Consider the following 15,796-nt stretch of genomic DNA (forward strand, 5'->3'; position numbering starts at 1 on the left):
TCAATCAAAGAATCAGTAATAACAGGTCACAAGATTCTAAAAATAATAAGGAAAAACAGCATGCTGAAAAAGAGGAAAACAAAGATAAAGAGAAACAGGTTGCCACTTGTACTATAGATGAATATGTTGTGGATAATTCTGAAGATGAAATTGAGGGGGATAATCACTCCTTAGAAGGTTTGATGAGGATGATGAGACTAGTGAGGCCCTTATTAAGGCCTTTAGTCCTCATAATGATCAAGCCCTAAAGAAAGAGATCCAACAAGTAACACAAAGTCAATGCCTATCTCAAAGGAGTGTCCACAATGACAAATTTCACTTCAAGAAATAAGATGTCAAGACTGTCACTGCTGGCAGACCCAATACTAGGCTCTTTTCCTCTAGATCTTCCCAATGATTAGTACAATCATATGGAATGTGAGAGGGATCAACACTCAAGGGGTGTTGGAGAGACTCAAGATGCTCACTAAGCTTCACCATATATCTGTTATCACTATTTTGGAACCTTTCTCGGATAGTGTGCATGTTCAAAGCTTTAAGGTCCAATTAAACATGGAAAATGCTACTAGTAATTGTACTGGTAAATTTTGGTTTTTTGGAGCAGTGATATTGACTGTAATATTCTTGATGAAGATGAACGACAAGTCACTTAAAACATGAAAAACAATGAATTACAATACCAATTTACTAGTACATTTGTTTATGCTAAATGCAAAGATCACCTTAGGACACCTCTTTGGGACAAAATGCTACAGCAAGCCTCTTTGAATGACAACCCTTGGTGTACAGTAGATGATTTCAATGTTATAACTTCTGTGGAGGAAAAACTTGGAGGGTTGCCTTATAACATGAGGAAAAGTGTTGATTTTATAGTTGTCATTTAAGCCTGTGGCCTTTTGGACATTGGCTTTAGTGGTCATTAATTTACATGGTCCAACAAGAGGGGCATCAATCAAAGAATTTGGAAGAGGCTTGACAGGGCTATGGTAAATGATTCATGATTGGAAAAGATTCCTCAATTCACTATAACTCACTTGTCAGCTACTGGGTCTGATCATTGTCCTCTTCTTATGGAAATGGTTTCCACAACAACTGATCACATCAAGTACTTCAGATTTCTCAATTGTTGGGTGGACAGCCCTCATTTCATGGAAACTGTTAAAACCTGCTGGGAGAAGGAAGTGGCAGGTACTGGTATGTGGAGATTTCACTAAAAAATAAAAAGGCTATCAAACACTCTTAGTGTTTTGTCTAAGAAAGAATTTGATGATATTTTCCAAAAGGTTAGGATGTATGAGGAACAAGTGCACAAAGCTGAAGAAAACTATATAACTCACCAAAGTCACTCAAATAGATGTATCCTTCATGAAATTAATGCAAAGTACATCAAGTTTCTCAAGTTGGAAGCCACTATTTTGAAACAAAACACCCAGCTTCAATGGTTTAAAGAGGGTGATACTAACTCTAAATACTTCATTTTGTGATAAGGGGAAGAAGAAGGAAGTTATTTATTCATAAAGTTGTCAATGAAAATGGAGATTGGATACAAAGTGATGACAAACATTGCTCAGGTAGCTTGTGAACACTTCAAAGAAATCTTTAATGGTGAATAAAAGCTTATCAATGAGCATACTTTGGAATGCATTCCAAGGATAATTAGTCAAGACCAAAATACTCAGCTTACCAATATTCCTAGTATGGATGAACTTAAAGAGGGTTTTTTTTCTAAGGAAAATGGGATTTTCTAAGATATTTATTGATATGGTGTGGAGAATTATCGCTAACAATTGGTATTCAATCATTGTCAATGGTAAGAGATATGGCTTCTTTCATTTCACTAGGGGTCTCAAACAAGGTGATCCTCTCTCTCCGGCCCTATTTATTTTAGGTGTAGAGGTAGTATTATCAAGATCTCTCAACAGACTTCACAATCACCTAGACTACCATGGTTTCTTCATGGAAATGAGGGGACCTCAAGTAAACCATCTTAGTTTTGCTGATGATATAATTTTGTTCACTTAAGGAAGATTCAAAACTTTGAAGTTATTAATGACTACCTTATAGGAGTATGAACATCCTTCAGGACAACTCATCAATGGAGACAAAAGTCATTTTATGCTACACTCTAATTCATTCAATAGCACAAGAGATAGAATAAAAGCGACTTACAGGTTTTAAACAAAAGCAAGGTCCTATTACTTACCTAGGCTGCCCTTTATTTGTTGGTAGGCCTAGGAATATATATTTCTCTGACCTTGTGAATAAAGTTGTCGGCAAGATTACAGGTTGGCAAACCAAACAACTTAGCTATGGTGGGAAGGCTGTTCTTACAAAACATGTGCTACAAGCCCTCCCTATTCACCTACTTTCTGCAGTAACTCCTCCAGCAACTGTACTTACACAAATTCAAATGCTTATGGCTGACTTCTTCTAGGGATGGAAATAGGAAGAGGTACCATTGGGCTTCTTGGAAAAACCTAAGCTTCCCTTATGATGAGGGAGGGGTGGGCATGAGGAATCTAAAAGACATTTGCAGGCCTTCCAATTCAAACAATGGTGGATTTTTAGAACCAAACAAACCTTGTGGGGAGACTTTTTTAGAGCAAAATACTGTCAAAGGTCCAGCCTTGTCAGCAAAAAATGGGATAATGGAGACTCTTTAACTGGGAAATACATGCCGATGAACAGACAACAAGTGGAGCAACACATCCAATGGAAACTTCAAGCTGGAAATTGTTCCTTTTGGTGGGATAATTGGCTTGGCATAGGACCATTAGCACAATTCACCACCAATAGTAACAGTTTCAACAACTCTACAGTGGCTGATTTCTGGGAGGAAGGGAAGTGGAGTTGGAGCAAGATGATAAGGCAGGTACCAGCCAGCCAGTTCTCCAACATATTGACAACAGAGATATTTCCACAGCAACACATTCCAGACAGGGCATTGTGGAAACTCAACGATCATGGGAGCTTCACCTGTTCTTCAGCTTGGGAGGAAATCAGGGATAAAAGAGTCAAGAACCAATTCAATTCCTTCCTATGACATAAGAATATTCCTTTTAAATCATCCTTTTTATTATGGAGAAATATTAGGAGTAAACTCCCTACTAATGAAAGATTGACTAACTTTAACATTGAGCCATCACATTGTTTTTGTTGTCTTGATAGAGCACGTATTGACAGCATAGAACACACATTCAAATCAGGACAATTTGCAGCCAAGGTATGGAGTTATTTTGCAGGAAGTGCAGGCCTACATTCGGACCATTCCTCACTGCAGCTGCTGCTACAGCAATGGTGGACAACAAAGTCCAAAAATGCAGCCCACAAACTGCTGCTACAAGCTACTCCAATATTCATCTGCTGGAAACTGTGGAAGAACAGGTGTGCCTGCAAGTATGGAGGTAAAGCAACCAACATCATCAGGGTGAAGTATGCAGTCTACAAAGACAACTTCAAAATGCTGAACAGTGCATTTCCACATCTCCAATGGCCTGCAAAGTGGACTGATCTAATCCAAAAGAGTGAAAAGTGTGTGCATGAAATCAAGGTGAACATGGTGAAGTGGCTTAAACCTGCAAATCAGTGGCTCAAAGTGAACACTGATGGCAGTGCACTCATGAACCTTGGCAGGCTGGGGGCTGGTGGAATCTTGAGAGACAAACATGGCAAATTGGTGATGGCTTTCACAACACCACTTGGAGAAGGGACAAACAACAAAGCCGAAATAGAGGCAGCCATCTTTGGTTTAACTTGGGCACTTGAGCTTGGATACAGGAACATAATATTGGAACTTGACTCTCAACTACTAGTGCATTGGATCCTAAAGAAGGCAGTCCCTCGGTGGAGTATCATCACTCAACTTGGAAGGCTGCAACAGCTTATCGCTCAAGTCCACAACTTCAAATGCACTCATGTATTCAGAGAAGCAAATTGCGTAGCAGATGCATTATCATAACACAATCACAACACTGACACTCCTCAGGTATATTTCAACAGCCATCAATTACCTAAAGAAGCGAAGTCTTATTATCAACTTGACTTATTGGAGGCCTAATTTTAGAAGAAAGAAGACAAAGAGAATTTTTGAACCTCCTTGAGATTGTTAATCTTTTCAATTTAGCTATAATTAAAATTATAGCTACTTTGAATAGGTTAGTTTTAGTATAGGCTTTCTTGTAAAGGGAGAGTCTCCCTAATTTATGTTTCCTAGATACTTTGAATTGAGAGGAGTCCTCTCCTTAGGTGCTTAATATTTTGGTTCATCTTTTCTGTAAGGGAAGGAGTTGACTTCCTTTGGGAAGTTGACTCTAAACCATCTTAGGTTGGAGGTTAGGTTTATGCCCCCTCCTTGTATTTTGTTTTTTGTTTTAATGATAAGGCCTAGGGGTGTTGCTCAGTCCCTACCCCTCCAAGGGTAATTCAACCAAAAAAAAACCCAAGATACAAAAAACTAAACATTAAATATAATAAACCATAAATTTTAAACCAAATATCCTAAAATCCAAATCTAAAACCTAAAAAAACCCTAAAACCTAACCCTAACCCTATCCCTAACACAAACCCTAACCCTAACACGAACCCTAATTTAACCCTAATCCTAAACCCTATACCCAAAGACAAAAATACCAAAGCCCTAACATTAAACACTAACACATAGATATTACAACTCAAATCCTTAATCCCAAACCCTAAAACCTAAAAAACAACCTAAACCCTAAAACCCTAACACTGACATTAACCACAAACCTAACCCTACCATAAACCCTAAACCCCAAGCCCAAAATATCAAATCTCAAACATTAAACACGAAATCTTTGATAATAAACCTCAAATGCAAAATCCTAAACCCAAAAACCTAAAAAAAACAAACCCCTAACCCTAACCTTAATCCTAAAGCATAATCCCCAAAGCCTAAGCACAAAATACAAAAACCCAAACATTAAACACCAAACCATAGATTTTAAACCTCAAATCCGAAACCCTAAACCCTAACCATAATCCTATCCCTAACACGAACGCTAACCCTAAACCTATCTTTAACCCTAACCCTAAACCCAAATCCCAAAATATAAAACCACTAATATTAAACACTAAACCATAGATATTAGAACTGAAATCCTTATCCACAAGCCCTAAAACCTAAAAAAAAAAACCTAAACCCTAGCTCTAACTCTAACATTAACCCTAATCCTACCATAAACCCTAAACCCCAATCCCAAAATACCAAAACTTTAATGTTAAACACTAAATCATTTATATTAAACCTCAAATCCTAAACTCTAAACCCAAAAACAAAAAAAAAACTGAAACCTTAACCCTAACCTTAACCCTAACCCTAACCCTAAACTATAAACCCAAAACCATAAGCCCAAAAGATAAAAACCCAAACATTAAATACTAAACAATAGATATTAAACATAAAATGTCAAACCATGAACCATAAAACTTAAAAAAAAAACTACACTAACCCTAATCCAAAATACGAAAACCCCAAACATTAGACACTAAACCATAGATTTTAAACCTCAAATCCTAAACAATAAACCCTAAAATCAAAAAATGAAACTAAACCCTAACCCGAACCCTAAACTTAACCCTAACCCTAATCCTAAACCATTAACTCAAAATCCCAAGCCCAAAAAATTGCAAAAGCCAAATTAGTTCTCTCTCTAACTTATCTTTCTAAAACAAACGCTCCCTAACTTTTATACAGTTGCGCGTCCAACGACTAGTCAAATGGCTAGTCTGAAAGGGCCTAACATGGCGCGTGAGATGCTGGCGGCAAACCTCAGACCGCCGGACAAGCCTCAACAGGGGCGCTCAGAGGAAAAGAATCAACCCTCAGCTGAATCCTTCTCTAACGCATCGAATAACTCCGGCAAAGTGCAATCTCAAAGTGCGATGAACAGTGAGCTTTCCCAGAGGGGTGAAGAGAAGACCAACAACAATATTTCCCAAGAATCAATCAGGTGTAATCAAGAATACAATCGTGAAGTTGATGAGTCTTATCAGTTGAAGTTACTCAATAATTATTTATCTAGAAATACTGATGAAACAACCGAAAGAAACGAAGGGGAAAGCTCTGGGAATGTTGCGAATCGTACCCAGGAAGGTGAGAGGCAATATCGACCATCCTCCCAATGGAGTCACGAGGAAACACTGATTGGGGTGGACTCGCAAAAGGAAGATGTTCATCTCACAACAATATCCAGTGAAATGAACCCTAAAATCGCAGGCGATATTCATAAACAGGTGAGCAAGGAGAAAAACAATGATGAAAGAAATCGAAGGAAGGAATCTGTGGAAGCAAGCCTAATATCTAAAGGTCTTCACAACAAAGCTTTAGCAGGAGAGCAGGACATTATTTAGGTGGAGAGTTCTGCAAACTCCTCATTTGCATTCAATCCCAAAGAGGCAGATGCTCAAAAACAAGGCCCTCAGCAAACCTTCAAGGAGCAGGCAGGGGAGGCAAATCATGCAGGTAACCATACTAACCACAACTCTAAGTTCAAATATGCTAATAATGTTGATAAGAATGGCCATGAGCATAAAAATGCTATGGGAAAGTCTGCTGGTAGGACTAGTGGTCAGGATAAGTGTGAGGTAAACAGTCAAAATGAATGTTAGCAGAAAAGGTGTATGATGAGAAGGGCAATAACAATACTAACTTGGAAAAGGAAAGTAATAGTCAGGGAAACAAGAAAATGGGTAAGGGTGATCAAAATCAATGGGCTTAAAATAAGATCATTGAGGTAAGGAATCATCAACACATGAAACAGCAGGAAGAGCAACAAGATAACAGTAGACAGAGTCTGTACCATAGAGAATTCCCTGAAATTTCTAGTAACTTTGAATGAAAGAGTTCTAATGTCCAAAATATTGTTCAGAATATATCTAAACTCAATACTAACTCTTTTAATAATAATAAGAGTAGTCTAGCTACTAAACATGATCAGGTTCAGGAACCTTCTCCTTATACTGTTATCCAAACTGTGGCTGCAAGATTGAGGCACATACATGCTGCTCAAGCTCCTACTGTGGTGTTGAGAAACCACCCAAACAAACTACCAAGCAGGGGCAGCTTGCTTTAATCTTTGATATGTATGATTACATGGACACCATTTTTTAAACCTGAGGAAGATACTCCTATTGTGCCTGCCTGGATTTTGCTTCTTGGATTACCATGTCACTACTACAAGAAAGCTTTACTTACTTCATTGTTGGAATCTGTTGGTAAGGTTCTTTTTCAAGCCACTGCTTCTATCAAAAGGTCTAGTCCAGGAATGGGCAAAGTTAAGATGCAAATAGACTTGACTAAGCCTAGACCTAGACATGTTTGGATAGGACTAGATCCTAAAGATGATACCATTGGATTCTGGCAACCTGTGGAATATGAGAATGTTCCCCCCTATTGTGAGTATTGTAAACATCAGGGACATGATATTGATGAATGTAAATCTAAATTGAGGGATGAAGAGTACAGAAAAAGGAAAGAAAAAGAAGGGGAGAAAAAGAACAAAAACAAAGATTCCAGCAGAGCAAAGGAATAGGAAGATAGACAAATCAAAAGCAAGGAAAATAGTGAGCAACAACAACAACAAGGTATAGGTAATAACAGGCAATGGCATGAAGTGCAGCAAAAGGAGGAGGAATGGCAAACTCAAAAAAGGAAAAAACACAAGACAACAAGAGCAAGCAACCTCAGAGACTGTGTGGAGACCTACTGCCATAAACTTGATTGCAGAGGAGGATCACCAAGAAGGTATAAACACTAATTCTCCTCATTTATTTTTTACTAATCTAGAAATGCAGGATGATCATTATGCACTAGGAGGGGATAAAGGAAATAAAGATCAAAGAATGGGAGATGCAACAAACAATGTAATAAAAGAAAACATTGCAACAATTCAGGAAAGGAACAGAAGTACAAGAATTCTAATCAAGGAGCACATGAGAAAAAGGGCAGACCAACAAAAACAAGTTCAACAAAAAGAAGGGACATATAACAATCCAGGTATCATAGCTGAGAACCCTACAAATATTGAATTAGATATCTCTGTTAGTAGGTTGGTTGTAGCTGTTGGAGGTAAGGAAGAACATACCTCAGGATGGGCATGAGGAGGATTATACTGACCAAAACTCTATTGAGATCACAATAGTAGGAAAATGCAACAGAAGGAGAATGTACAAAAAAAGTCAAAAAAAGGAGCAATACAGGGACAATAGACTTACCATCAACAAGGAAGTGCATAAAGGAATACAAGGTAGAGACACACAAATCATGAAGGCCCAAAATAAAGAAAAAAGGAAAAGGAGATGCAGAACAATATTAGCAAAGATATTGTGGAGAATATCCCCAGAAGTAAAAACAAGCCTAGCAAGCAGAAAAGGGATGCAACTAAGAGAAAACTCAATAAGCAATAAGAGGCAGACCAGGAAAACCATCAGGAAAAGAGTGTGAATTCAGGTAAGGAGTTGGGGGTTGAAGACAAAATGCAGGGTCAGATCAATAGATCAAATAAAACTAGAATATTATACCCCCCCCCCCTCCTAGAGCATTACCTAATAAAGATTATAGCAAATGTCAGGTCAATATTGACCCTCTAATAGATGAATATGAGGTTATCAATTTTGAGGATGAGGTTGAAAAAAATTATCATTATGGACATGAACTTGATGAAGATGATGAGACTAGTGATGCTCTGACAAGAGCATTTAGTCCTCAAAATGACAAAGATTTGGAGGAGGAGGTTCAGCAAGTGACACAAAAGCAAGGTTTATCTCCAAGAAAATTGAAACTTGAGAAGTTTCATTTCCAAAAACAAGACATTAAAACTGCCACTGCTGGCAGACCAAATACAAGACTTTTCTCCTCTAGAGTTCCCCAATGATTAGTACAATCATTTGGAATGTGAGAGGTATCAACACTCATGGAGTCATGGAAAGAATCAAAATTTTCAAAAAAAAATGTATCACCTTGCCATTATTGCTATTCTAGAAACTTTTGCTGATAGTAGTAATGTCGTGAACTTTAAAAATAAGCTAGCCATGGATAATGCTATAGCCAATTGTAACGGCAAAATTTGTCTGTTTTAGAATGGGGATGTTGACTATGTGGTGAAGTATCAGGATGATCAACAAATTACTTGTGATTTCAGCCACAATGAGCTTCTAAAGCATTTCACTATTACTTTTGTATATGCCAAATGTAAAGAGAATCTGAGAAGACCTCTTTGGGATAAAATTCTCCTACAGGCTGAGGTGGAAGAAAGACCCTGGTGCTCAGTGGAAGATTATAATGTTATAACCTCCACTGAGGAAAAATTAAGGGGCATTCCTTAGAATATCAGGAAAAGCCTTGATTTCATTTTCATCATAGAAGGTTGTGGCCTGATGGACATGGGCTTTAGTGGTCAAAAGTACACTTGGTCTAATAATAGGGGCATAATCAAAGGATTTGGAAAAGGCTTGACAGAGGGTCGATAAATGATAAGTGGCTAGAAACTATGCCTCAAACTACAATCACCCATCTTCCTTCCACTGGTTCTGACCATTGTCCTTCGTTATTGGAGATTATTAACAATGAGGGGAGCCATACCAAGTATATAAAATCCCTTAATTGTTGGGTGGATAGCCCTAATTTTTTAGGAATAGTGAAAGCTTGTTGGGATAGGGAGGTGAATAGAAATAGTATATTGATATTTCACCATAAGATGAAAAGGCGCTCTAATACTCTAAGTAAGTGGTCCAAAGAGGAATTTGGGGAAATTTTCAGGACTGTGAGAGAGCTTGAAGAAAAAGTTAAAGAGGCTGAGGAGAAGTTGATACAAAATAATAGTGTTACCAAAAGAGAGAGTCTACATGAATTAATGCCAAATACATTAGATATCTCAAGTTGGAGGGTGCTATTATGAAACAGAAATTTCAGCTACATTGGTTCAAAGAAGGGGATAATAATTCCAAATTCTTCCACTCCTAGATAAGGGGTAGAAGGAGAAGGCTCTTCATTCACAAGATCCATGACAATGAGGAATGGATTCAAGGAGATGAAAACATAAGTAAGGCTGCATGTGAATACTTTTAGGAGTTGTTTACAGGGGAGAGTAAAAGTATGAATGAGACAAACCTATAATGCATCTCTAAAATGGTTACTCAAGAGCAAAATGACAGACTTATTTCTCAGCCTACTATCAATGAATAACAAGAAGTGGTCTTCTCTATGAACCCCAACTCTACCGCAGGGCCTGATGGTATAAATGTGTATTTTTTTCCAAAATGTTGGCACATTATCAATCTAGACTTGATCAGAGTTGTATTAGCTTTTCTCAGTGGTCAGGAGATCCCCAAGTATTTTTCTCATTCTTGTATAGTGCTTCTACCAAAACTGAATAATCCTAACAAGTTGAAAGAGTTCAGGCCTATTAGTGTGAGCAACTTCATCAGCAAAATCATTTCCAAACAGTTAAGTACAAGATTGAGAACTATTCTGCCTAACTTGATCTCTCTCAACCAGTCTGGGTTTGTAAAGGGTAGAAGATTTGGGTTTTTCCAATTTTCTAGGGGCCTTAAGAAAGGAGATCCCCTCTCCCATGCCCTATTTATTTTAGGTTCTGATATGCTTTCAAGATCCTTAAATGAACTCCATAATCATCAAGACTATCATAGATGTTTCATGGAAAGAAGGGGCCCCCAAGTGAATCATCTGAGTATTGCAGATGACACTAGGGGTGGCAGGGGGACCGGGATGGCCCGCCCCGACCCGCGTCCCGACCCGCTGTCACGACCCAACCCGATGGGCCGTGACTAGTGCCCGTTTTGGACACTCACATACAAACCTGTTAAGTATAACCAACTGAAACTAAGACAATATGGAATTTAATCAAATCAAGCCAACCCCAACGCCATATATATATAAAGTGGATCTGTCTCATGAGGAGTCATAACCATTCAACCGTAACAACATACGCGAGCCGACAAGGCCGCCACTATCCAAAGTATAATAGCATACGCAAGCCGACAAGGCTGCCACTACACAATACACAATGATGTACATAGCCGACAAGGCTACCCCAGTACAAGCGGACATCCCAAACAAACCATGTCCAGACCATTATCCAAAACATATATATGCAACCCACATAATGTCTACAGACCTCTAAGAGTATAGTAGTGAAACTCGACGGGACAGGGCCCCACCGTACCCATAGACAAGGAAAAGACTACACAGAAAGTTATGTACCAAAACGACGGGGCTCCGAAACAGTGGAGCTCTCCCAATCAGCAGAGTAGATATCCTAGGCGGGAGGATCACCGAACTGTGCGTCTACACCTGCGGGCATGAAACGCAGCCCCCGAGGAAAGGGGGCCAGTACGGACAATGTACTGAGTATGTAAAGCATAAGGTAAATATGACAGGATACCAACATGATAAGTCGAAACAAGATATCGCTACACATGTACCTTTTAAGTGAAAATCAGACATATCTTTAACATATAAGGTGCCCAGCTTCCCTAGTAAGGGACTCGGCAAAATAATCATCATATATATACATCATACGTACCCGGCCCTCTAGTGAGGGACTCGGTGAAATAGTCATCACATCATCTCCGTCATCATCATCATCATAACCATCCTCATCACCAATCATATATATAATATACATACCCGGCCCTCTAGTGAGGAACTCGGTGACATATGCAAGAAACTCCGCACGAACATTACCCGGCCCGGGACTCGGTGAAATGATAAATGACTCTATGCACGAGCAGAATATTATGAGCAACCATATGCAATTAAAATCATTTCTTATAACTCAATAGAACAATCAACGTGAACCAGCAAGGAGTATTACAAAAGATTAACGTTTTATCAAGATTATGAACCTTTAATACGATATGGAAACATAAAATCTCAATGACTCTAAGAAGCACTACCATAGATATGAGAAATCACCATAGCCTTAGACATAGCTGATATATAGAGGAATAGTTGTGGAAGCAAGAATATACGTCACCTAGACGCTCTAGAAGTAAGTATCAAACTTGTCCGTCATTCGCTCATTTTTAAAAGTCATGCCAAACAAACAAAGAATGGATAGCGTTACATACCTATAGTCGAGCCGCACGTCCAATATTTACTACTCAAGCTATTAATCTATAACAAGCAACAATCGTGCCGCAATTAGATAGAAGTCGCGCTTTACTACTTATTGTAAGCTAGCTAATAATCTAACGAAAATCCGGCAGCGCTTCCCCTATTTTCCTTACTTCGTCCCAATCCGACAACAACCCAAATTATCCACAGCAATACCAATAACACATATAACCAAACAAATCATATTAAACAACCCCCCCCCCAAAACAATTCCGTCTTGGCAACCATAGTAACGAAACAACGACACATCGAGCAATAACTCGTTTTATAATTCGCAACACATCTACCTTATCGTATTCATCCTTTTGAGTATATACCCATAATCACATTAACATATACATAACGCCAAAACAGAATTTCCCGCATTTTGCTTTTAATCAAAACAGCCCAAACACTAACACGACACCACTAATAATCCGATTATAGTTTCCGTTCATACTTAACACATTCAATAACTAAAACAAATTTCCTAAGCTACTGGTCACGCCCCCTTCTTAACATTAATGGCTAATTAACAATGGCATTCTAAGGAATTAACACACCAAGCAAAGAGATTACTAACCAAATTCTTTTGTAGCTGCTGGCCGAGGGTTGCATGGTTGGTTTTCTCCATTTCCATGGCTGCCTAAGCTAAGTGGTGAAGAAGATTATATGTTTGCCATGCATTTCACCACCTCATTCATAATATGAAGTGGAGGCAGTCCCCCTCTACACGTGCCCCACTAAGGGCCAGCTCCCAATCTGATTTCTTTTAATTTGCCTTGAGTGGTGGGGCCCACTTGATTAATTTAATCCTAATCAGCCACTAATTAATCCCTCACTTAATGTTAATGACACTTACATTAGCCAAATCATACTTTATCACATTTGGAATTAACATCCTTGCCTAATATTTCTTTAATCACTTGGAACTTAAAATAAAATCTCATTCCCCGGACTTACATCTACTAGTTCATGACGCACACTACGTATAAAAATACGAGGCGTAACATCTTTCCCCCCTTAGGAACATTCGTCCTCAAATGTTATGTTAGCGTCTTACAAAAAGAAATTCCAGCGAGGTCTCTCTAACAGTTATACCTATCAACCTGCATTCCGTAACTTACAGATGCCTCACAGAGTCACAACTTACTACATAATCTCGTTTATCATTCAATATAGTCAAGCTAGGAATTGAATTACCTGCAGGTACGGGGAACAAGTAAGGATACTTATTCTTCATTTCGTCTTCCGCTTCCCAAGTCATCTCCTCCCTATTATTATTTCGCCACAACACTTTGACGGAAGCCACATCCTTAGTACGTAACCTTCTAACCTGGCGATCAAGTATAGCTACGGGTTTCTCCTCATATGACAACTCCTCTGTTACCTGAACATCATCTACAGGAAATACTCTAGAAGGATCACCAATACATTTACGTAGCATCGATACATGGAAGACAGGATGTACCACATCCAAATCAGATGGTAGATCCAACTCATAGGCAACCTTGCATATCCTACTAACAATCTGATAAGGCCCAATGTATCTCGGACTGAGCTTCCCCTTCCTGCCGAATCTCATCACACCCTTCATGGGTGATATCTTCAGGAATACCCAGTCACCAATCTGAAACTCCAGATCTCGATGCCGATTATCTGCATATGACTTCTGTCGACTCTAGGCTGCTAATAATCTTTCATGAATAAGCTTCACCTTGTCAACAGCTTGCTGAATCATATCCAGGCCTATTAACTTAGTCTCGCCAACATCGAACCAACCAATAGGTGACCTGCACTTCCTCCCATATAAGGCCTCGTACGGTGCCATCTGGATACTAGAATGGTAGCTATTATTATAGGCAAACTCAATGAGCGGCAAGTGGTCATCCCAACTACCTTTGAAGTCAATAACACAGGCCCGCAACATATCTTCTAATGTCTGAATAGTACGCTCAGCCTGCCCATCAGTCTGAGGGTGAAATGATGTGCTAACGTTCACCTGTGTCCCTAATCCCTTCTGAAATGATCTCCAAAAGTTGGCTATAAATTGAGCTCCTCTGTCTGATATAATGGACGTGGGAACCCCATGAGTCTCACTATCTCCCTGACATATAACCTCGCATAATCTTCAGCCGAATAAGTAGTCCTGACTGGAAGAAAATGGGCCGATTTCGTCAGCCTATTTACAATAACCCATATAGAGTCATACTTCCGTTGAGTGCGAGGTAAGCCTGTAATGAAGTCCATATTAATCATCTCCCATTTCCAATTCGGGATCTCTATCTCCTGTAATAATCCACCAGGCTTTTGATGTTCGATCTTGACTTGTTGACAATTCGGGCACTGAGCAACAAACTCCGCTATGTCCTTTTTCATGCCATCCCACCAGTATAAGCATCTGAGGTCATGATACATTTTCGTTGACCTGCGTGAATAGAATAACGGGAAGAGTGTGCCTCTCCCATAACCTGCCGTCGTAGCCCCGCAATATCGGGTACACACAATCTGCCTTCATATCGTAACACTCCGTCAGGTCTAAGCTTAAATGGGGTCTTCTTCTCTATACTGTGCCAGAATAGGGTCCTCGTACTGGTGTCTCTTTACCTCATCTATGATTGAGGACTCATCAACCTCTCGAATAGAAACTCCACTATCTTCTGAATTAGCCAGACGGACTCCAAGGCTGGATAGCCGCTGAATCTCCCGAACCATCTCCCTCCTTTCTGGTTGTACATCTGTCAAGCTACCCATGGACTTACGGCTAAGAGCATCTGCTACAACATTTGCTTTCCCAGGATGATATAAAACATCATCATAATCCTTTAGCAACTCTAACCACCGCCTCCGTCGTAAGTTCAGCTCCTTCTGTTTAAAGATATATTGGAGACTCTTATGATCTGTATAGATGTCCACATGGACACCATATAAATAATGCCTCCATATCTTCAAGGCATGAACCACGACTGCTAACTCCAGATCGTGAGTAGGATAATTCTTTTTATGCTTCCTAAGCTGTCGGGAGGCATAGGCTATAACTTTGCCATGCTACATCAATACACATCCTAGCCCAACACCCGAAGCATCACAATAAATAACATAGCCGTCTGGTCCCTCCGAAAGAGTTAGGACTGGAGCTGTAGTCAATTTGTCTTTTAATAGCTGGAAGCTTCTCTCACAAACATCAGTCCAGTGGAACTTGGCTGCCTTTTGAGTTAGCCTTGTCAAAGGCGCTGAAATTGAGGCAAACTTTTCTATGAATCTGCTGTAATATCCTGCTAACCCCAGAAAGCTGCGTACCTTAGTAGGTGTCGTAGGTCTGGGCCAAGTCTTTACCGCCTCAATCTTCTGCGTGTCTACCCGAATACCATCAGCTCCAATAATATGCCCCAAGAATGCCACTGAAGTCCACCAGAACTCGCACTTGGAGAACTTAGCATACAATTTCTGGTGCTGAAGCACCCTAAGTACCATCCTTAAATGGTCTGCATGATCCTCTTCTTAACGTGAATAGACCAGAATGTCGTCTATAAATAAAATAACAAGCATATCAAGGAATGGTTTAAACACTCGATTCATTAAATCCATAAACAGCGCTGGAGAATTAGTCCACCCAAAATACAGCAATCTAAACTCATAATGCCCGTATCGGGTCCGGAA

General features: G+C 39.4%; 2 protein-coding genes across 2 annotated transcripts; one reads left to right on the forward strand and one right to left on the reverse strand.

Moving 5' to 3' along the window:
- The first annotated feature begins 2,674 nt into the window (after positions 1-2,674).
- On the forward strand, positions 2,675-3,958 carry LOC107019451. Its single transcript, XM_015219950.1, has 2 exons — positions 2,675-2,946; positions 3,169-3,958. Exons 1-2 carry the CDS (start codon positions 2,675-2,677, stop codon positions 3,956-3,958), a joined length of 1,062 nt encoding a protein of 353 aa, XP_015075436.1.
- A 9,282-nt stretch (positions 3,959-13,240) lies between these two features.
- Positions 13,241-13,721, reverse strand: LOC114077170. Its single transcript, XM_027916853.1, has 2 exons — positions 13,340-13,721; positions 13,241-13,245 (listed from the first exon to the last, which is right to left on the reverse strand). The coding sequence occupies exons 1-2, from the start codon at positions 13,719-13,721 to the stop codon at positions 13,241-13,243; spliced, it is 387 nt and encodes a 128-aa protein (XP_027772654.1).
- Positions 13,722-15,796: the final 2,075 nt, after the last annotated feature.

Source organism: Solanum pennellii, chromosome 5 (genome assembly GCF_001406875.1).
Source record: "Solanum pennellii chromosome 5, SPENNV200".
NCBI classification, from domain to species: domain Eukaryota; kingdom Viridiplantae; phylum Streptophyta; class Magnoliopsida; order Solanales; family Solanaceae; genus Solanum; species Solanum pennellii.